General features: G+C 41.8%; 1 protein-coding gene across 1 annotated transcript in view; it reads left to right on the forward strand.

Moving 5' to 3' along the window:
* The first annotated feature begins 11,401 nt into the window (after positions 1–11,401).
* Positions 11,402–18,873, forward strand: part of LOC126175551 (nudC domain-containing protein 1) — a 121,736-nt gene continuing 114,264 nt past the window's right edge. Inside the window, exon 1 of the mRNA XM_049922395.1 lies at positions 11,402–11,812. Coding sequence (XP_049778352.1) covers positions 11,710–11,812 — 103 coding nt within the window. The 5' untranslated portion in view covers positions 11,402–11,709. The remainder of the gene's footprint in view (positions 11,813–18,873) is intronic.

Below are 18,873 nucleotides of genomic sequence, written 5' to 3' on the forward strand. Positions count from 1 at the left end.
TACACCTGTTATACAGTAATCTCTGTCTCCTTAGAAGTTTCTTTACAGTGACTGTATACCAGGGAGGTTCCCTCACATTATGTACTGTTCTTGGGTACATATCTGTCTAGTGCATGGTCAAGTATTTGTTTAATCTTGAGCCAGAGTTCCTCTACACGCTCTTGACCTGTGCTGGAAGTTTCAAGTTCCTCACTGAGATAAGACACTTTGGTCAACTACAGCTTATCTCCATCTGCTGAAGAGATGCAATGTACACTCCTGGAAATTGAAATAAGAACACCGTGAATTCATTGTCCCAGGAAGGGGAAACTTTATTGACACATTCCTGGGGTCAGATACATCACATGATCACACTGACAGAACCACAGGCACATAGACACAGGCAACAGAGCATGCACAATGTCGGCACTAGTACAGTGTATATCCACCTTTCGCAGCAATGCAGGCTGCTCATGGAGACGATCGTAGAGATGCTGGATGTAGTCCTGTGGAACGGCTTGCCATGCCATTTCCACCTGGCGCCTCAGTTGGACCAGCGTTCGTGCTGGACGTGCAGACCGCGTGAGACGACGCTTCATCCAGTCCCAAACATGCTCAATGGGGGACAGATCCGGAGATCTTGCTGGCCAGGGTAGTTGACTTACACCTTCTAGAGCACGTTGGGTGGCACGGGATACATGCGGACGTGCATTGTCCTGTTGGAACAGCAAGTTTCCTTGCCGGTCTAGGAATGGTAGAACGATGGGTTCGATGACGGTTTGGATGTACCGTGCACTATTCAGTGTCCCCTCGACGATCACCAGTGGTGTATGGCCAGTGTAGGAGATTGCTCCCCACACCATGATGCCGGGTGTTGGCCCTGTGTGCCTCGGTCGTATGCAGTCCTGATTGTGGCGCTCACCTGCACGGCGCCAAACACGCATACGACCATCATTGGCACCAAGGCAGAAGCGACTCTCATCGCTGAAGACGACACGTCTCCATTCATTCCTCCATTCACGCCTGTCGCGACACCACTGGAGGCGGGCTGCACGATGTTGGGGCGTGAACGGAAGACGGCCTAACGGTGTGCGGGACCGTAGCCCAGCTTCATAGAGACGGTTGCGAATGGTCCTCGCCGATACCCCAGGAGCAACAGTGCCCCTAATTTGCTGGGAAGTGGTGGTGCGGTCCCCTACGGCACTGCATAGGATCCTACGGTCTTGGCGTGCATCCGTGCGTCGCTGCGGTCCGGTCCCAGGTCGACGGGCACGTGCACCTTCCGCCGACCACTGGCGACAACATCGATGTACTGTGGAGACCTCACGCCCCACGTGTTGAGCAATTCGGCGGTACGTCCACCCGGCCTCCCGCATGCCCACTATACGCCCTCGCTCAAAGTCCGTCAACTGCACATACGGTTCACGTCCACGCTGTCGCGGCATGCTACCAGTGTTAAAGACTGCGATGGAGCTCCGTATGCCACGGCAAACTGGCTGACACTGATGGCGGCGGTGCACAAATGCTGCGCAGCTAGCGCCATTCGACGGCCAACACCGCGGTTCCTGGTGTGTCCGCTGTGCCGTGCGTGTGATCATTGCTTGTACAGCCCTCTCGCAGTGTCCGGAGCAAGTATGGTGGGTCTGACACACCGGTGTCAATGTGTTCTTTTTTCCATTTCCAGGAGTGTAGTAGTCAAGCAATAACTTTTTATTTTTTCTCAAGCTTGAACACCAATCAACTCAAAACACAAGTCAATACAGAGAATACTAATAAAAATCAAAGAATAAAGCAGATCGTCTGTGTGCTTGTCGCCGCAGAATAATGCTGCGTTTCTTGTGCATTCACAGGTGTTCTTCTGGTGACTCCCATACAGGCCCCCCCCCCCCCCCCCACGGTATGTAGGAGCTCTGGGAATGTAGGGGTATTTATATTTCACCTAATGTCCAGCTCTCGTGTGTACTGAAGGCACTGCTTGAACTTCTTCAACCTCTGGTGCTGGCAGTGACAGTTCTATTTCCTCTTGTGTCACCGAGACAGTGTCATTCGTGTCCTGTAGTGTGAAAGTTGACACGTCGTGTTTAGCGTGTACATCTTCTTCTGTTGGTAACATACGAGGGGGAACCCAAAAGAAACCGGATTGTTGTCATAAAAAATTTATTGATGAACCCTTTTACAAAATTACTTCAGTCACCTTCAAAACACTCTCCATTACATGCAATGCACTCATTAAGTCTCTTTTCTCACAGTTGGAAGCATGTTTGGAACTCTTCAAGTTTGATATTGTCCAGTGCCCTTTGCGAAACTGTTTTTACCGCCTCACATCGTCATAACGCTCCCCCTTTAGCGTTTTTTTCATTCATGGAAATAGGAAAAAGTCGCACGGGGCTAGCTCCGGCGAATATGGAGTGTGGGGAACGACAGACCACCTCTGAGATGCCAAATAGTGGGTCACTCCTAAGGCCGTGTGTGCTGGAGCGTTGTTGTGATGCAGAAACCAGTCACCTGAACGGCAAAGTTCCGGGCGTTTCCTCCTCACATCCTCTCGCAGATGCCTTAAAACATTCAAGTAAAAGTGCTGGTTAACAGTTTGGCCAGGGGGTACGAATTCCCGATGCACAATTCCACGAGCATCAAAGAAGACAATGATCATCGTCTTCACATTTGACCTCACTTGCCTTGCTTTTTTTCGTCTGGGAGAGTTAGGAGTCCTCCACTGGCTTGATGCTTGCTTGGTTTCTGGGTCATAACTTCATAGAGTGGCTGAGATACTAGTTACAGCGCTCCTAGCGGCAACCAACGCTAACTCGGCCGCCATGTTCTCCTTAGTCAAAACATTAGGAAAGCGTTACTGTTGTTTGTGAATTGTGTTGGAAGTGTGTCAGCTGTTGTGATATTACTGCAATATTTAACTTTTCTAGTTGACTTTTTTGTTACAAAATATAAAGTCAACATGCCTGCAGTGTGTTCAGCGTTCAACTGCACAAATCGCAGCGATAAAACAACAAATATTTCATATTATAAGTAAGTATATTAGTACCGAAATACGATACACGTTTTTTAATGTTTATTAAAGAGTCATTTGCATTGGAACTGTAATTATGCTTAAGACAAATGCAGGAAAGTAATTTATTTATCGTTGATTACAAATTTCCTTTAAGAGATAAGGAAATTACAAAAAGATGGGTTATAAATATGAAGCGAGAAAACTGGTTTCCTACTACAGCCAGTTACCTCTGTTCAGCTCATTTTGAAGAGAAATATATGTACCACACAAATGTCCAGAGGCGCCTTTTGTCAAAAGCAGTACCTACTATCTTTAACTTTCCACCACATTTACAAAAGCAAGATAAAGTATTACGACCACAACCCAGAAGGCGATCTTTCGACAATTTGCAAGATAGTGCTGTTACAGTGACATTATTAGCACAAAGTAAGTCAATAATTTAATTTTACTCCATGTTCTTATTACTTTGAATTACACACTTTCTATTATAATCTTATGGTGTAACTCTGTTATAAACTTATGATGTAACTGCATTCTTTCAGTGCCTGTCAGACCCACATCTGTTTCTGCTGACCACAATTACTGTCTACCAAGCCCTAAGAAGTTGAAAACACAATATAACAGAGTACAAGCTGAGAATGTGCGACTAAAGAAGCGGATAAAGCAAATGAAGTAACTTAGTGTACGACACAAAAGAAGAATAGTGCAGTTATAGACTTTAGTTGCTGGTTTGAGAAGACGGCTATGTAGTTCAGTTTCTGATATGTTAAATAGTGAACATGTAGTTGGCTTGTTGAAGGAGCTATTGGAACTTCAGTGCAGTGCTAAAGTATGCCATTATTCTCAGCAAATAAGGAAATTTGTCCTGACCCTACACTTTTATTCTGCCAAGGCATACAGCTACTTACGAAAATTTGTGAAATTACCCCACCCAAGAACACTTCGCCGTTGGGCAATGTCAGTGGGTGGCCATCCAGGTTTTACTGAGGAGGGTTTCACTAAAATTGCCTCTGAAGTTGAGAATAGCACAACCCAAATTTTTGCAACATTGATGTATGATGAGATGGCTATTAAGAAGGACCTTGTTTGGGATGGGGAAAAAATAAGAGGCTATGTTGATTTTGGGGAGGGTGGCATAGAAAGTGATGATAGCGAGGCAGCAAAAGAGGCTCTTGTGTTCATGGTCACAGCACTAAACAGAAATTGGAAAATTCCTGTGGGTTATTGTTTAGTTCACTCCCTATCTTCTACTGTAAAGCTAAATTTGGTACAACAGTATCTCCGAAAAGTTGAAGACACTGATGTTACTATAGTAACTGTGGTTTGCGATGGTACTGCCACAAATAGATCTTTAATGGCAAATTTAGGGATCAGATGTGATGAACAGGGAGCACAGTGTTGGTTTTCCCACCCTTCAAATAATGATATGAGGGTATTTTGCATGTTTGACACAGCTCACATGGTAAAGCTGGCACGTAATTTACTTGCAGAAAAGAATATTTTGTTAGATGGTACCATTTCAGGCAGTGATAACATAATTAAATGGGAATATTTTAAAAAGTTAGTTGACTTGCATGAAAGGGAAGGTTTGCATGCTGCAAACAAACTTAGGAGGCAGCACATTCTGTACCATACTCAAAAAATGAAAGTGGCTTTGGCAGCACAAACCCTTAGCAATTCTGTTGCAAATGCCATGTTTTTCTCCAAAGATTTAGGCATTAACAAGTCTTTAAAGCTTTCTGATGGAAGTCCTGTTATTCTGTCTAACAGAAAAATGCCGTTGTATGGACTTATGCTGAATTTAATGAGCATAAGGCAAATTGCAGAACTGTACGTTTGGAAAGAAAATGCAGAGCTCAATTATATTTTGACCCGTAGAACAAGTCAAGATAACATGGAATTATTTTTCTCCAGCATTCATAGTAGAGGAGGAAACAGAAATAACCCAAACGCTGTGCAGTTTAGATCAGCATACAGGAAATGCTTAATTGCACAGATAGAAGGTTCTCAAAATGGCAATTGCCAAGAATCAAATACTATTATGCTACCTCCTGCTACCGTTCCATCACTTCCTTTTGCTAAGGTAAGCCCTGCAGCTGTAGACCATGATTATGTGCCAGATTATGCCTCACTGAGTATGTACTCAGAATATGTCATTGAGTACATAGCTGGAAGTATAGTGAGACAGGTGCCAAACAAAATTAACTGTACTGACTGCTTAGAAGTTATTTTTGCTTGTATTGAGGCTAAAAGAACTGGATTGATTGCAGTGAAAGATGTGAAAACCAGTTTAATCAATCCAGCTAATGATGTTGTTAAACTTTGTAATGTTGCTGAGAAGGTTTTCAGAAATAATGAGGACATAATCCTGAAATGTCAGAAAAACGTTTTGTTGAGGTTCCAGACAGAAGTGTTGCAATTGGTGAGAGGCTCCTTATTTATAAACAATGAACATCTTTTTACAGAAACTGAATTTGGTGAAGAAACCCATTATGTTAAACTGATAAAACTGCTGCTCAAACATTATTTTGTATGTCGAATAAATCACTTATGCAAATCAAAATCATCTGAGCAGAGAGGTAAAGTTGTGAGACAACTATACATGAAGCTTATTTTGTTTAAAGGTCAGTGAAAAGACTGAAGAAATACGAATGTCAGTTAAAACATTGTAAAAATTAAATGTAAATAAATTATTTTACTTTTCTTGTAGATTATTATTATTATTATTATTATTGAATTACTATGCTTGTGTTAACTACTTGTAACACATATTTCAAATAATATTCTCGTTCACAGTGTACTGGTTTTTGAGGCTTTGACTCTTTACTTTGAAATAGCGACAAAAATATCGCATTTCTGCACCCGTTACTGTTTCTAATAGTTAACCACAGCATGTTTAGAAGTTTCACCGTAATATTCTGGTGGTACCTGCGCTAATTGCATTAATTTATGGGCAACAAGTAACGTTATAGTGGATGGACAGACTTATTTGAGTTGTCTTGTAGTGTTATCTACATCGAAAAGTTTAGCCATATTTCGACAAAAACATCCCTTTTTGCTGTCAGTGTACACTGAAATCACTGCTGTCTATTGCTTGTTTTAGAAAAAATAAAGCTAGTATGGGCTATTTCAAGTAAGTCAAACGCAGTTACAAGGGGGCGGGACACAGCAGACGAATGCCTTGACTAAAGAAAACATGGCGGATGGAACTTAAATTTGCTTCAGACATGGCGGACCTATAGCCACTCTATGAAATTTTAACTCGTTGGTCATAACGGTAACATCAAGTCTCATCCCCTGTAATGACTTTGTTCAAGAAGTTTGGATCACGTGCAATCTCTGTTTTCAAGTCCTGACACACATTCATGCGGATGGTTTTTTGCTCCTGTGTGCGAAGGTGCAGAACAAATTTAGCAGCAACACATCTCATGTGCAAATCCTCACTCAAAATCCGCTGGCACGAGCTCCAACTGATTCCTGTCTGCCGAAATTTGGTCGATCGTTTGGCGACGATCCTCGTTGATCTTTTGGCTGACCTTTTCAATGTTCTCATTTCGCGATGTTGAAGGGCGTCCAGACGAGCTTGGTCTTCAACACACATCTCACCACGTTTAAAGAGCCCAAACCACTCGAAAATCTGTGTGCGGCTCATAGCGTCCTCCTAGAAAGCTTCCTGAAGCATTTGATGTGTCTCCGTTGCAGTAATTTTAAGCAGGAAACAAAATTTCACACACACGCTTTGTTCTTTTAAAGTTGCCATAACGACTTCACAGAGGTAACCCGCCAACAGTCAGAGAAACACAATACCACACTTGCATGTTCAGTTCTACACTGACGCCGTCTGCACAGCTGTTTCATGAAGGTCTTTACTAACACCATCTAGCGTGAGAACGCTGCACTACGTCTACGAGTGGCAGCGCCCTCGGAGTCCGGTTTCTTTTGGGTCCCCCCTCGTATGTGTAGGTTTGACGCGTTCCAACGATACCACTTGGGTCTTCCCATTTTGATCTATATGTACGGTATGTTCATCGTGGAAGAGAACCCTGTAGGGCCCAGAATATGGGGGGCTGCAGCAGTGACTTGACGGTGTCCGTCCGTAGCATCACATGTGAACACGAGCGTATGTCTTTTTGCACAAACGTTGTTATTGCCCCATGTCTTGAGACAGTGGATGATGGGCCATATGCTCTTGCACCATTTGTAGCACATAAGGCAATTCAGTCAGTCGTGCCCCAGTTTGATCGGTGAAGAATTCTGTGGGCAGTCTCAAGGGTTCACCATAAACCAATTCTGCAGTGGATGCTCCTAAATCTGCTTTTAGTGCTGTATGAAAGCCCAACAAAACCAGTGGCAATGCTGATGACCAAGACTGTGCGTGGCACATTAAAACAGCTTTAGACGTTCTGTGCCAGTGTTCCACCATTCCATTGCTTGCTGGGTAGTAAGCTGAGGTACGATGGTGGTAAAAACCACAGAGGTTGGCCAATTATGAGGACAGTGTCGATTCGAATTGACGCCCCTGGTCTGTGGTGACATGTAAAGGGCAGCCGAAATGTGCGATCCATGACGAAAGAAATACCCGTGCCACCGTTTCCTCGGAAATGTCCGATAATTGAACCGCCTCCGCCCATCTGGTGAAGCGGTCCACTGCAGTAAGGTGGTAATGGTATCCTTCCAACGGCAATAGAGGTCCCACAATGTCCATGTGCACATGTGTGAAACGTTGCATCGTAAGTGGGAAGTCTCCCACCACTTTGTGCACGTGTCATCAAACTTTGGTCCTCTGACAATCTAAGCACGTTTTTGCCCAACTATGGCAGTCCTTCTTTATGTTGCGCCACACAAATCAGCCCATTATCAGCTTGACACTGGCGTTTATTCTCGGATGAGCCAGCCCATGGAAACTGTCAAATAATTGCCGTCGCAATTTCTTAGGTACAAAAGGTCTCGGTTTTCCCTGTGATACATTGCACCAAACTCGCAAACGTTCATCAGCAGATTGTATTTGCCTCAGACATAACCTGGAGTTGTTGGTCTGTCTCTTGCGCAGCAGCCAGCTCCTTGTAGTCAATAGCCTGAGAGATTGATTCCAACCGAAACAGGAAATCCGCCATGACGTTCTCAGCTCCTATTATATGCTGCAGGTCTGTTGTGAATTGGGTGATGAATTCAAGTTGTCTAAATTGTCGTGGTGAGCAGCCATCCTTGTTCCTACTGAAGGCGAAAGTAATTGGTTTGTGGTCTGTGGAAATGTCCTGGTTTCCACTTGTGGCTGGAAATGCCTGACAGCTTGATAAATTGCCATCAATTCCCTATTGTAAGCACTCCATTTCACAGCCCAGGGGCTGCCAGTGGCCTTCGACATGCTGATGTAGAGCTGCATCAATAGCTTGCTGATAGCATCCACAATTGCCAATCGCGCCTGAGGAACTGGGTGTGTCAACATGATTGTCTGACGTAGACATGCCTTGGTCTTATCGAATGCCATCAACATCTCTGGTGTCCACTGCAAAGGTCATTTGCTCACTGCAACCTTGCTGGCTAATGCTGAAGTCAAAGGTGCCTGGATGGCCGCCGCATTAGGCAGATGTTGTCTGTAGAAATTAACTGCTCGGAGGAACTGGCTCAGTTGATAATCAACAGAGCGAGCCATCTCTTCGATAATAGCAAGTTTATCTTGCAGTGGGCTGATGTCGGCTGCTGTCACTGAGTATCCCAAGGATGGCACCTGACGTCCCTGAAGTAAACACTTTGATTCGTTGACCGAAATGCCATATGCATCAATGTGTTGGTAAACAGTTTTTAAATGCAGCTCGTGCAATTTCTCAGATGCTGAAAAGACCAGGATATCATCGAGGTATGCGAAGCAGTACGGTAAACCTCTTAGTACTTCGTCGATAAACCGTTGCCAAGTTTGTGCCGCATTTTTCAAACCAAATGGCATACGGAGGTATTGAAATAAGACGAATGGTGTTGTGACAGCTGTCTCCGGTATATCAGCAGGAGCTACTGGTATCTGGTGATGTGCTTTCTGGCCATCAATGACACTAAAAATGGTCGCGCTTGTCAGCGCATGCGTAAAATCATTAATATGTGGAATCGGATAGCGGTCGGGAATACTACGGGTATTGAGTGCTTGGTAGTCTCCACATGGTCTCCCGGCCCCATATTTCTTCTTTACTAGATGAAGTGGTGATAACCACGGGCTGTCAGGTCTATGGATGACTCCCGAGCGCGAGAGTTCTTCGAATTCTGTCTTTGCTGCAGTGAAACGATCAGGAGCTAACCGGCGTGAGCGCTGAGATACTGGTTGACCGGGTGTAGTCCTGATGTGACAGACCATGTTGTGCTTAACTGTCTGCGCATACGGCACGGATTCGCAGTTTGCTACATGTCGCATCACTTCCTGTCTGTCATCGTATGTAGGCAGAGAACCTCGTCCTAGGGTGCCTCTAATGCTCTGAGTTGAGCGGATGCTCAGACTCTGCGATAGACGATACAGATCAGTGCTGCATTTGCTCTTCAAAAACGGAATTCAATCACGCCGGGGTCAACACTTTGGTCAACTACCACTTATTTCCGTCTGCTGAAGAGATGCAATGTAGTAGTCAAGCAATAACTTTTTATTTTTTCTCAAGCTCGAACACCAATCAACTCAAAACGAGTCAATACAAAGAATACTAATAAAAATCAAAGAGTAAAGCAGATCGTCTGTGCACTTGTCGCCGCAGAATAATGCTGCGTTTCTTATGCATTTACAGGTGATCTTCTGTCGACTCCCACAACACTACTGATTTTTTTTATCTAGTTACTGAATCTAAATATCTTTCAGCTTGCTTTAGTTGTCACTGTTGCCACAGCCGCATCATGGTCACGGATGCCAGTTTTTATGTGGACGTCCTCAAAGAGGTCAGATGTATTTGCTGCCATCAGATCCAATATATTCTCATCATGAGCGGAGTTGCTATCTGTTCTAGGTAGTTTTGAGAAAAGACATTTAGTAAAGTTTCACAGGGTGTCTTATCACGCCCACCACTAATGAAATTGTAATTTTCCCAATTAATTGTTGGATGATATAAGTCTCCATTGATGATTACAATATGATTGGGAAACTGAGGTTTTCTCCGAAGATTACAGTTATATCAGGATAGGAGTCTTGAGGCGATAAGAGGATCCAATTATCATTTCTTTTACAAACATAGATTTCCTCAAATGGGTGTACAGATCATTAGTGTGAGTCGTGAAATTGAATAGAACACACTTTTATATGATATACCCTTCGAAGGCTCAACTTGACAAAACCGTTACAAAACTTGAAAACCATCCTGTCTTTTGTTATCATTCTTGGAGAGTGCGCTTGCTCATTGATGGTCAAACCACCAACAAGCTGCGACGCCACAACGTAAAGCCCCACCCACAACAGGTGAAGCCGTTTATTTGTGGTCACCTCATTTTCTCGTATTCCCTACCTCGCATTTAATGTCTGCATTTAAGAAAACAAACCCCCGCGCACAGTATATGTTCTGCAACTTACCTACCTAATATTATTCTGTCACGATCATCTTTCCTTGTAAAACACAAGGAGTGTGAAATGTTTGCCTAAACGACACATAACACTTCACAACAAAGATGACCAAATGTAGTGCTGAAAATACAGAACAAGAGAACGTGTAGTTTAAGTGGTAGACTGTGTTGTGTGTTGCTGTGTGTTAAAGGAAATATGAGCAATAGTATTTCAATCTGTGTAAATGTTTTCGATTTTTATTCAGTATGGCAATCATATATAAATTTGTTTACTCTCCTTATGGCTGTAAGATTGTGCGTAAATTAATATGCAACTATTAGCGCTTGTCATTGTTACGTATGGAGGTACCAAAAAAAAAAAACGTAAAATAAAAAATGTTCTCTGTGTTCTGCCGTATCTACAGCTTCTGGTCAATATTGATTATCGGTTCTCATTATCATTATTTTGAAGACATTTTTTTCTCTATCAATGGTAAATTATAAAGCAATTTGGTCTATTCTGCATGAAACTTGGAAAATAGCGTGTCTAATGCCGTTGTAAAAGAAGATATACATAGACAGAAATAAATTAGACTAAATTAAGTTAATGAACGAAATCATGTTACGTGATCCACACACGAGTTCGTATCTCGCTCTCGTCAGTTTCTTGTGACATTGTTTTCACTCTTCGTTTGATCGCAACACGCGCAAACCATTGCAGGGAATTTTCGTATGAGTCCATTTTGGTGACAGACTTAGCCCGAGGTCTACGTTAGAATCAAAGGTGATAATTTGGCTGCGAGTTGGCGAATCCAACGAACTTGAACGTCAAATCAACTTTGCGGTAACATATTGACCCCAACGTGTCTTCGTTTGGTGCATGCTATATTTAACACATCGATTTCGGCCGAACGCTAGTCGTCTCGTAATCATTTGCTCGTTAAGTTCGCAGTGTGATTTACAAATAAATAAGTGTGTAATCATCATTGATACATTGGTTTCGCAGTCTAAACCGTTGTATTTTTACTCCATGCACTGTTTTCTACCTGTTTGGTGATTTACTTCACAGAGTTTAGATGTGTGGTAATCGAAACGCACCTCGCAAGTACTGCGATTGTGAGTGATATACCGATAGCCGATATCAGTCGATTGCGACTAAGTGAGATTCGTTTCTGTTTCGGTCTTCGGACTTCATGTGAAGTAAACATTTGTGTAGCGTTATGATTGAATTGAGGCCTAGTAGGGATTTACTTGATCCTGAATTTGCTGGTTACAAGTTATCGATTGACCCCGTACCCTGTTATCAATACAGCTTGGAAGATGGTAAGTAACTTTTTACTTTATTCACAAGCCGTTTGTTTTTAAACAGTGCAATGTTTGATGTATTGTAGATGTTAGTAAGAAAATCTGATCCACTGTTCACTTTGTTGATTGAGGACCAACATTGATTGCCTTGATCTGGATGCACTCTTTGCAAAGTTCTACTTCGTGTTTCAAGTAGAGAAGTCAAGAAAAGTCCTGCTATTTGTAGAACAATAATGACACCCTACGAATTGACAATACTGAGTTCATTATGATGGATATTTTTCTCTTGCGCTGCTGTTTGATGCTGTCTGTTGTACAGCCCTTTTCAAACCGAATATACGTATTTGTAATTCAAATTTTGAGGTACTAGAAAGCGTATTGACACTTAGCACTCGTGGTATTCAGCCCAAAGACTGGTTTGATGCAGCTCTCCATGCTGCTGTACCCTGCGCAAGCCTCTTCATTTCTGAATAACTACTGACACCTAGATCCTTCTGAATCTACTTAGTGTAGTTATGTGTTGTTCTCCCTCAACGGTTTTTACCTTCCACACTTCCCATCAATATTAATATTAGATTGGTGATCCCTTGATGCATCTGAACGTGGTCTACCAACCAATCCCTGCCTGTAGTCAAGTTGTACTACAAATTCCTCTTCTCCCCAATTGTATTCATTACTTTCTCATTAGTTATATGATCTACCAATCTAATATTCAGCATTCTTCCTTAGCACCACATTTCAAAAGTTTATATTCTCCTCCTATCCAAACTGCTTATCATCCATGATTCACTTCCGTTCATGGCTACACTCCATACAAATACGTTTAGAAAAGACACCCTCACATTTAAGCCTATACTCGATGTTAACAAATTCCTCTTCAGAATTGTTTTCGTTGCCTGTCGACATTTTATATCCTCTCTACTTTGACCATCATCAGTCATTTTGCTGCCCAAATAGCAAAAATCATCTGCTACTGTAAGTGTCTGATTTCCGAGTGCCGAATGTAATTTTCTCAGTGTCACCTAATTTAATTCAGGGTCTTTCCATGTGAAAGGACCTTTCATCATAAAAAATAAAGTTTAAAAGATCTTAAAGTGTGGCATATTCTTCTGTAGCCAAAAGGTCAAGGAAGCAGAAACTAATCCCAGGGTTCATTATATCCTGGCCTGAAAGGTGTAAAACAGTTACAAACTTACTCTTGGTGTCAGGGAAAAAAATTGTAAACTTTAATGTGAAATGTTGGCAGCCCTGCAGACTAGTGTCTTTGAAGTCGAGTGTCCATGTGTTGTGTATATACTCTCTGGATAATTGTGAAGCAGTAACTGTGGTTTTACATTTATAATACAGGCAAAGAAGTGCTGAATCTTAAAAAAAAAAAAAAAAAAAAAAAATACATAATTTCTGTCACACCCGCAACACAAATAGACATTATTTGTTTATCAGTTTAGTTTCATGTTATGTTTAGTTGAAAGTTTGTGAAAGTGAGGTTAGTTACATGGGCTACAACTTTGAATTATAATATTTTTTGTAGGAACACTCTTATGTCAAGAAACGCATTTCGGGTGTGACATGTCAAAATGTTAGAGCTGTTACGGTGATACCAGAACTTTGTAACAAGGAAATTTTACTGTAACAACACACACAATTATTGTTATTGTTGTGATTGTTATTATTATCAACCAGCTGGAAGTATTATTGTTGTAATTTATTGTAGGACAAGCATGTCATCCACTGAAAGGTGCTGCAAGTTTAGGGAAAAACTGAAGCAATCTCCAATTCAGTATCAGGCTATGTTAAAAAAGGAATGCAAAAGAGATTAGTTACGGAGAGAAAAAAATAAAGCTGCCTTGCAGGATGATCAAAAGAAACTTAAACGTATGCAAGATATGGAAAGACAAAGGAGGCATTGAGAAAAGAACAAAATTTCTTCTCGAAGTCCCACTTCAGCTTGCATTTTGTCACCCTCTAACTCATAGTTCCAAAAGATCACTTGGGAAGGCGGTAAATAAGGTGAAGAAAAGCTTACCATGCAGCCCAAGGAAACGAAAGGATGTAGTGGCAAAGCTGTTTAACAATGAGCTGCCTGAAGGTGCAAATAAACTTAAAAAAGATATTTACAAGAAAGGGAGTAAGTTTCTCAGTGCAGATACAGAAAATAAAACTAAGAACTTCTACCTTCGTGACGACATAAGCCGAAAAGAACCAGGAAGAAAAGTAGTGGTTAGTGTCAAGAACCCGGAAACTGGAGAACGAGAACAGACAGAAGTGCTATATGATAATGAGAATATCTGAAGCATATGAACAAGTTATTCCTGAATATCCAGAGTGTCAGATAGAAAAATCAAAATTCTTCTCTCTTCGTCCACCTTTTGTATACCCGTATCATTTATGCCACATAATGCGTGTATTTGTCAATACCACGCAAACGTACAGTATTTGGTTGAAAGTGTTGCAAGGGAAACCAATACATTTCCAATTAGAGCACAAGATTTAGTTAGCATTCTTGTTTGTGACACAGAAAATTATAAGTGTATGTCCAGTGCCTGCGAAAAGTGTAACACTTTAAATGTGAAGAGCCTTGTTGATGAAGTAGTACTGAACAATGAGTTTGAATGGACTCAATGGAAAGATGTTGGAGGTCGCCCTCAGCGTATAGAAACATTTGGGACAGTTTTGAATGCCATTAAAGAAATAGAGAAACAGCTTCTGGGTTTCAAACTGCACTGTTATGTTAAGAAGAAGCAATCACAGTACTTTGAGGATGCAAAAGTAAATTTCAGTAATCACGATTTGGTTTTGCAGGTTGACTATGCTGAAAATTATGCTTCTGTTTGTCAGGATGATATCCAGAGTGCTCACTGGCACCAACAGCAGACAACTATATTTACAGCTGTGGCCTGGATTAACAATGGCACCATACGCAGCTACGCCATTGTTAGCGATGACTTGTCCCACAATAAATATTCAGTTTGGACAGTGCTTAAGCTGCTTTTTCAGGACCTAAAGAGTCAAGATTTTCTCCAATGGTTGCACAGCGCAATTCAAGAATCGCTTCACATTATTAAATGTTACATATTTACAAGCTGACTTTGGCATTACTGGTGACTGGATTTTTTTTGCCAGTTTTCACAGTAAAGGTGGAGTTGATGGCATTGGTGGTACCATGAAAATAAGAGTGTGGAGAACTGTAAAATCATGGAGGGTTATTATTAACACTCCCCATGATATTTACAAGTGCGTCAAGGAGAAACTGAAAGGGCTTATGACCCTCTACTTATCATCTGAAGAAATTAATTCAGCAGTGGCTATGTTGGATAATTGTTGGAAAGGCGTACAGCCTATTCCAGGATTGCACAAACTCCATTGCAGTATAGCAGTTAAAGAGGGAGTTATAAGGGTTTCTGCTACATCTGCCCAAGAGGTTGCAAGAGTGATATCACTTCATAACCATGAAAATGGACACAATTCGACGTGTACTGTTGATAGTGAAGAATGCTTGAAACTTACTATAGGAGACTTCGTACTGTCAGCATTTACTGTCACTGGAAAGTCCTGTTTGAAGAAGAAATACTTTGCAGAAGTTCTTCAAGTTTATGAACAAGCTGAGCAGGTCTTGCTAAAGTACATGCAACCCAGTGGGAAATGCCGGATTAGGCCCACAGAAGAAGACATGTTGTTGTTGTGGTCTTCAGTTCTGAGACTGGTTTGATGCAGCTCTCCATGCTACTCTGTCCTGTGCAAGCCTCTTCATCTCCCAGTACCTACTGCAGCCTACATCCTTCTGAATCTGCTTAGTGTATTCATCTCTTGGTCTCCCTCTACGATTTTTATCCTCCACGTCGCCCTCCAGTATTAAATTGGTGATCCCTTGATGCCTCAGAACATGTCCTACCAACCGATCCCTTCTTCCAGTCAAGTTGTGCCACAAACTCCTCTTCTCCCCAATTCTATTCAATACCTCCTCATTAGTTATATGATCTACCCATCTAATCTTCAGCATTCTTCTGTAGCACCACATTTCGAAAGCTTCTATTCTCTTCTTGTCCAAACTATTTACCGTCCATGTTTCACTTCCATACATGGCTACACTCCATACAAATACTTTCAGAAATGACTTCCTGACACTTAAATCTATACTCGATGTTAACAAATTTTTCTTCTTCAGAAACGCTTTCCTTGCCATTGCCAGTCTACATTTTATATCCTCTCTACTTCACCCATCATCAGTTATTTTGCTCCCCAAATAGCAAAACTCCTTTACTACTTTAAGTGTCTCATTTCCTAATCTAATTCCCTCAGCATCACCCGATTTATTTCGACTACATTCCATTATCCTCGTTTTGCTTTTGTTGATGTTCATCTTATATCCTCCTTTCAAGACACTGGCCATTCCGTTCAGCTGCTCTTCCAAGTCATTTGCTGTCTCTGACAGAATTACAATGTCATCGGCAAACCACAAAGTTTTTATTTCTTCTCCATGGATTTTAATACCTACTCCGAACTTTTCTTTTGTTTCCTTTACTGCTTGCTCAATATACAGATTGAATAGCATCGGGGAGAGGATAGAACCCTGTCTCACTCCCTTCCCAACCACTGCTTCCCTTTCATGTCCGTCGTCTCTTATAACTGCCATCTGCTTTCTGTACAATTTGTAAATAGCCTTGTGCTCCCTGTATTTTACTCCTGCCACCTTCAGAATTTGAAAGAGAGTATTCCAGTCAACATTGTCAAAAGCTTTCTCCAAGTCTACAAATGCTAGAAATGTAGGTTTGCCTTTCCTTAATCTTTCTTCTAAGATCAGTCGTAGGGTCAGTATTGCCTCACGTGTTCCAACATTTCTACGGTATCCAAACTGATCTTCCTCGAGGTCGGCTTCTACCAGTTTTTCCATTCGTCTGTAAAGAATTCGCATTAGTATTTTGCAGCTGTGTCTTATTAAACTGATAGTTCGGTAATTTTCACATCTGTCAGCACCTGCTTTCTTTGGGATTGGAATTATTATATTCTTTTTGAAGTCTGAGGGAATGTTGCCTGTCTCATACATCTTGCTCACCAGATGGTAGAGTTTTGTCAGGACTGGCTCTCCCAAGGCCGTCAGTAGTTCTAATGGAATGTTGTCTACTCCCGGGGCCTTGTTTCGACTTAGGTCGTTCAGTGCTCTGTCAAACTCTTCACGCAGTATCATAACTCCCATTTCATCTTCATCTACATCCTCTTCCATTTCCATAATATTGTCCTCAAGAACATCGCCCCTGTATAGACCCTCTATATACTCCTTCCACCTTTCTGCTTTCCCTTCTTTCATTAGGACTGGGTTTCCATCTGAGCTCTTGATATTCACACAAGTGGTTCTCTTTTCTCGAAAGGTCTCTTTAATTTTCCTGTAGGCAGTATCTATCTTACCCCTAGTGAGATAAGCCTCTACATCCTTACATTTGTCCTCTAGCCATCCCTGCTTAGCCATTTTTCACTGCCTGTCGATCTCATTTTTGAGATGTTTGTATTCCTTTTTGCCTGCTTCATTTACTGCATTTTTATATTTTCTCCTTTCACCAATTAAATTCAGTATTTCTTCTGTTACCCAAGGATTTCTACTAGCCCTCGCCTTTTTACCTACTTGATCCTCTGCTGCCTTCACTATTTCATTCCTCAAAGCTACCCATTCTTCTTCTACTGTATTTCCTTCCTCCATTCCTGTCAATTGTTCCCTTATGCTCTCCCTGAACTCTGTACAACCTCTGGTTCTTTCAGTTTATCCAGGTCCCATCTCCTTAAATTCCCACCTTTTTGCAGTTACTTCAGTTTTAATCTACAGTTCATAACCAATAGATTGTGGTCAGAGTCCACATATGCCCCTGGAAATGTCTTACAATTTAAAATCTGGTTCCTAAATCTCTGTCTTACCATTATATAATCTATCTGAAACTTTCTAGTATCTCCAGGGTTCTTCCATGTATACAACCTTCTTTCATGATTCTTGAACCAAGTGTTAGCTATGATTAAGTTATGCTCTGTGCAAAATTCTACCATTTCATTTCTTAGCCCCTGTCCATATTCACCTACTACGTTTCCTTCTCTTCCTTTTCCTACTGTCGAATTCCAGTCACCCATGACTGTTAAAATTTTTGTCTCCCTTCACTACCTGAATAATTTCTTTTATCTCATCATACATTTCATCAATTTCTTCATCATCTGCAGAACTAGTTGGCATATAAACTTGTACTATTGTAGTAGGCATGGGCTTCGTGTCTATCTTGGCCACAATAATGCGTTCACTATGCTGTTTGTAGTAGCTTACCCACATTCCTATTTTTTAATTCATTATTAAACCTACTCCTGCATTACCCCTATTTGATTTTGTATTTATAACCCTGTATTCACCTGACCAAAGTCTTGTTCCTCCTGCCACTGAACCTCACTAATTCCATTTTACCTCCGGAATATTTTACCCAGGAGGACGCAGTCATCATTTAATCATACAGTAAAGCTGCATGCCCTCGGGAAAAATTACGGCTGTAGTTTCCCCTTGCTTTCAGCCGTTCGCAGTACCACAACAGCAAGGCCGTTTTGGTTATTGTTACAAGGCCAGATCAGTCAATCATCCAGACTGTTGCCCCTGCAACTACTGAAAAAGCTGCTGCCCCTCTTGAGGAACCACACATTTGTCTGGCCTCTCAACAGATACCCCTCCGTTGTGGTTGCACCTACAGTACGGCTATCTGTATCGTTGAAGCGTTGTTTACTGATGATGCTGTGATGTATGGTAGGGTGTCGAAGTTCAGTGACTGTAGGAGGATACAAGATGACTTGAACAAAATTTATAGTTGGTGTGATGAATAGCACATAGCTCTAAATGTAGCAAAATGTAAGTTAATGCGGATGAGTAGGAGAAACAAACCCATGATGTTTGGATACAGCATTAGTAGTGTCCTGCTTAACTGTGGTATACACCACTTCTAACAAACACCGAACAACGTGCTCCAATACGCGGCCGCCGAATACATCGCTGGCCGCACTTCTCTGGGTGGCCCGCTGCTTCCATTGCTGGCCGTTTTCATACGCACGCTCCCTTACGTGGC

The sequence above is a fragment of the Schistocerca cancellata genome, chromosome 3, assembly GCF_023864275.1.
Source record: "Schistocerca cancellata isolate TAMUIC-IGC-003103 chromosome 3, iqSchCanc2.1, whole genome shotgun sequence".
Lineage (NCBI taxonomy): Eukaryota > Metazoa > Arthropoda > Insecta > Orthoptera > Acrididae > Schistocerca > Schistocerca cancellata.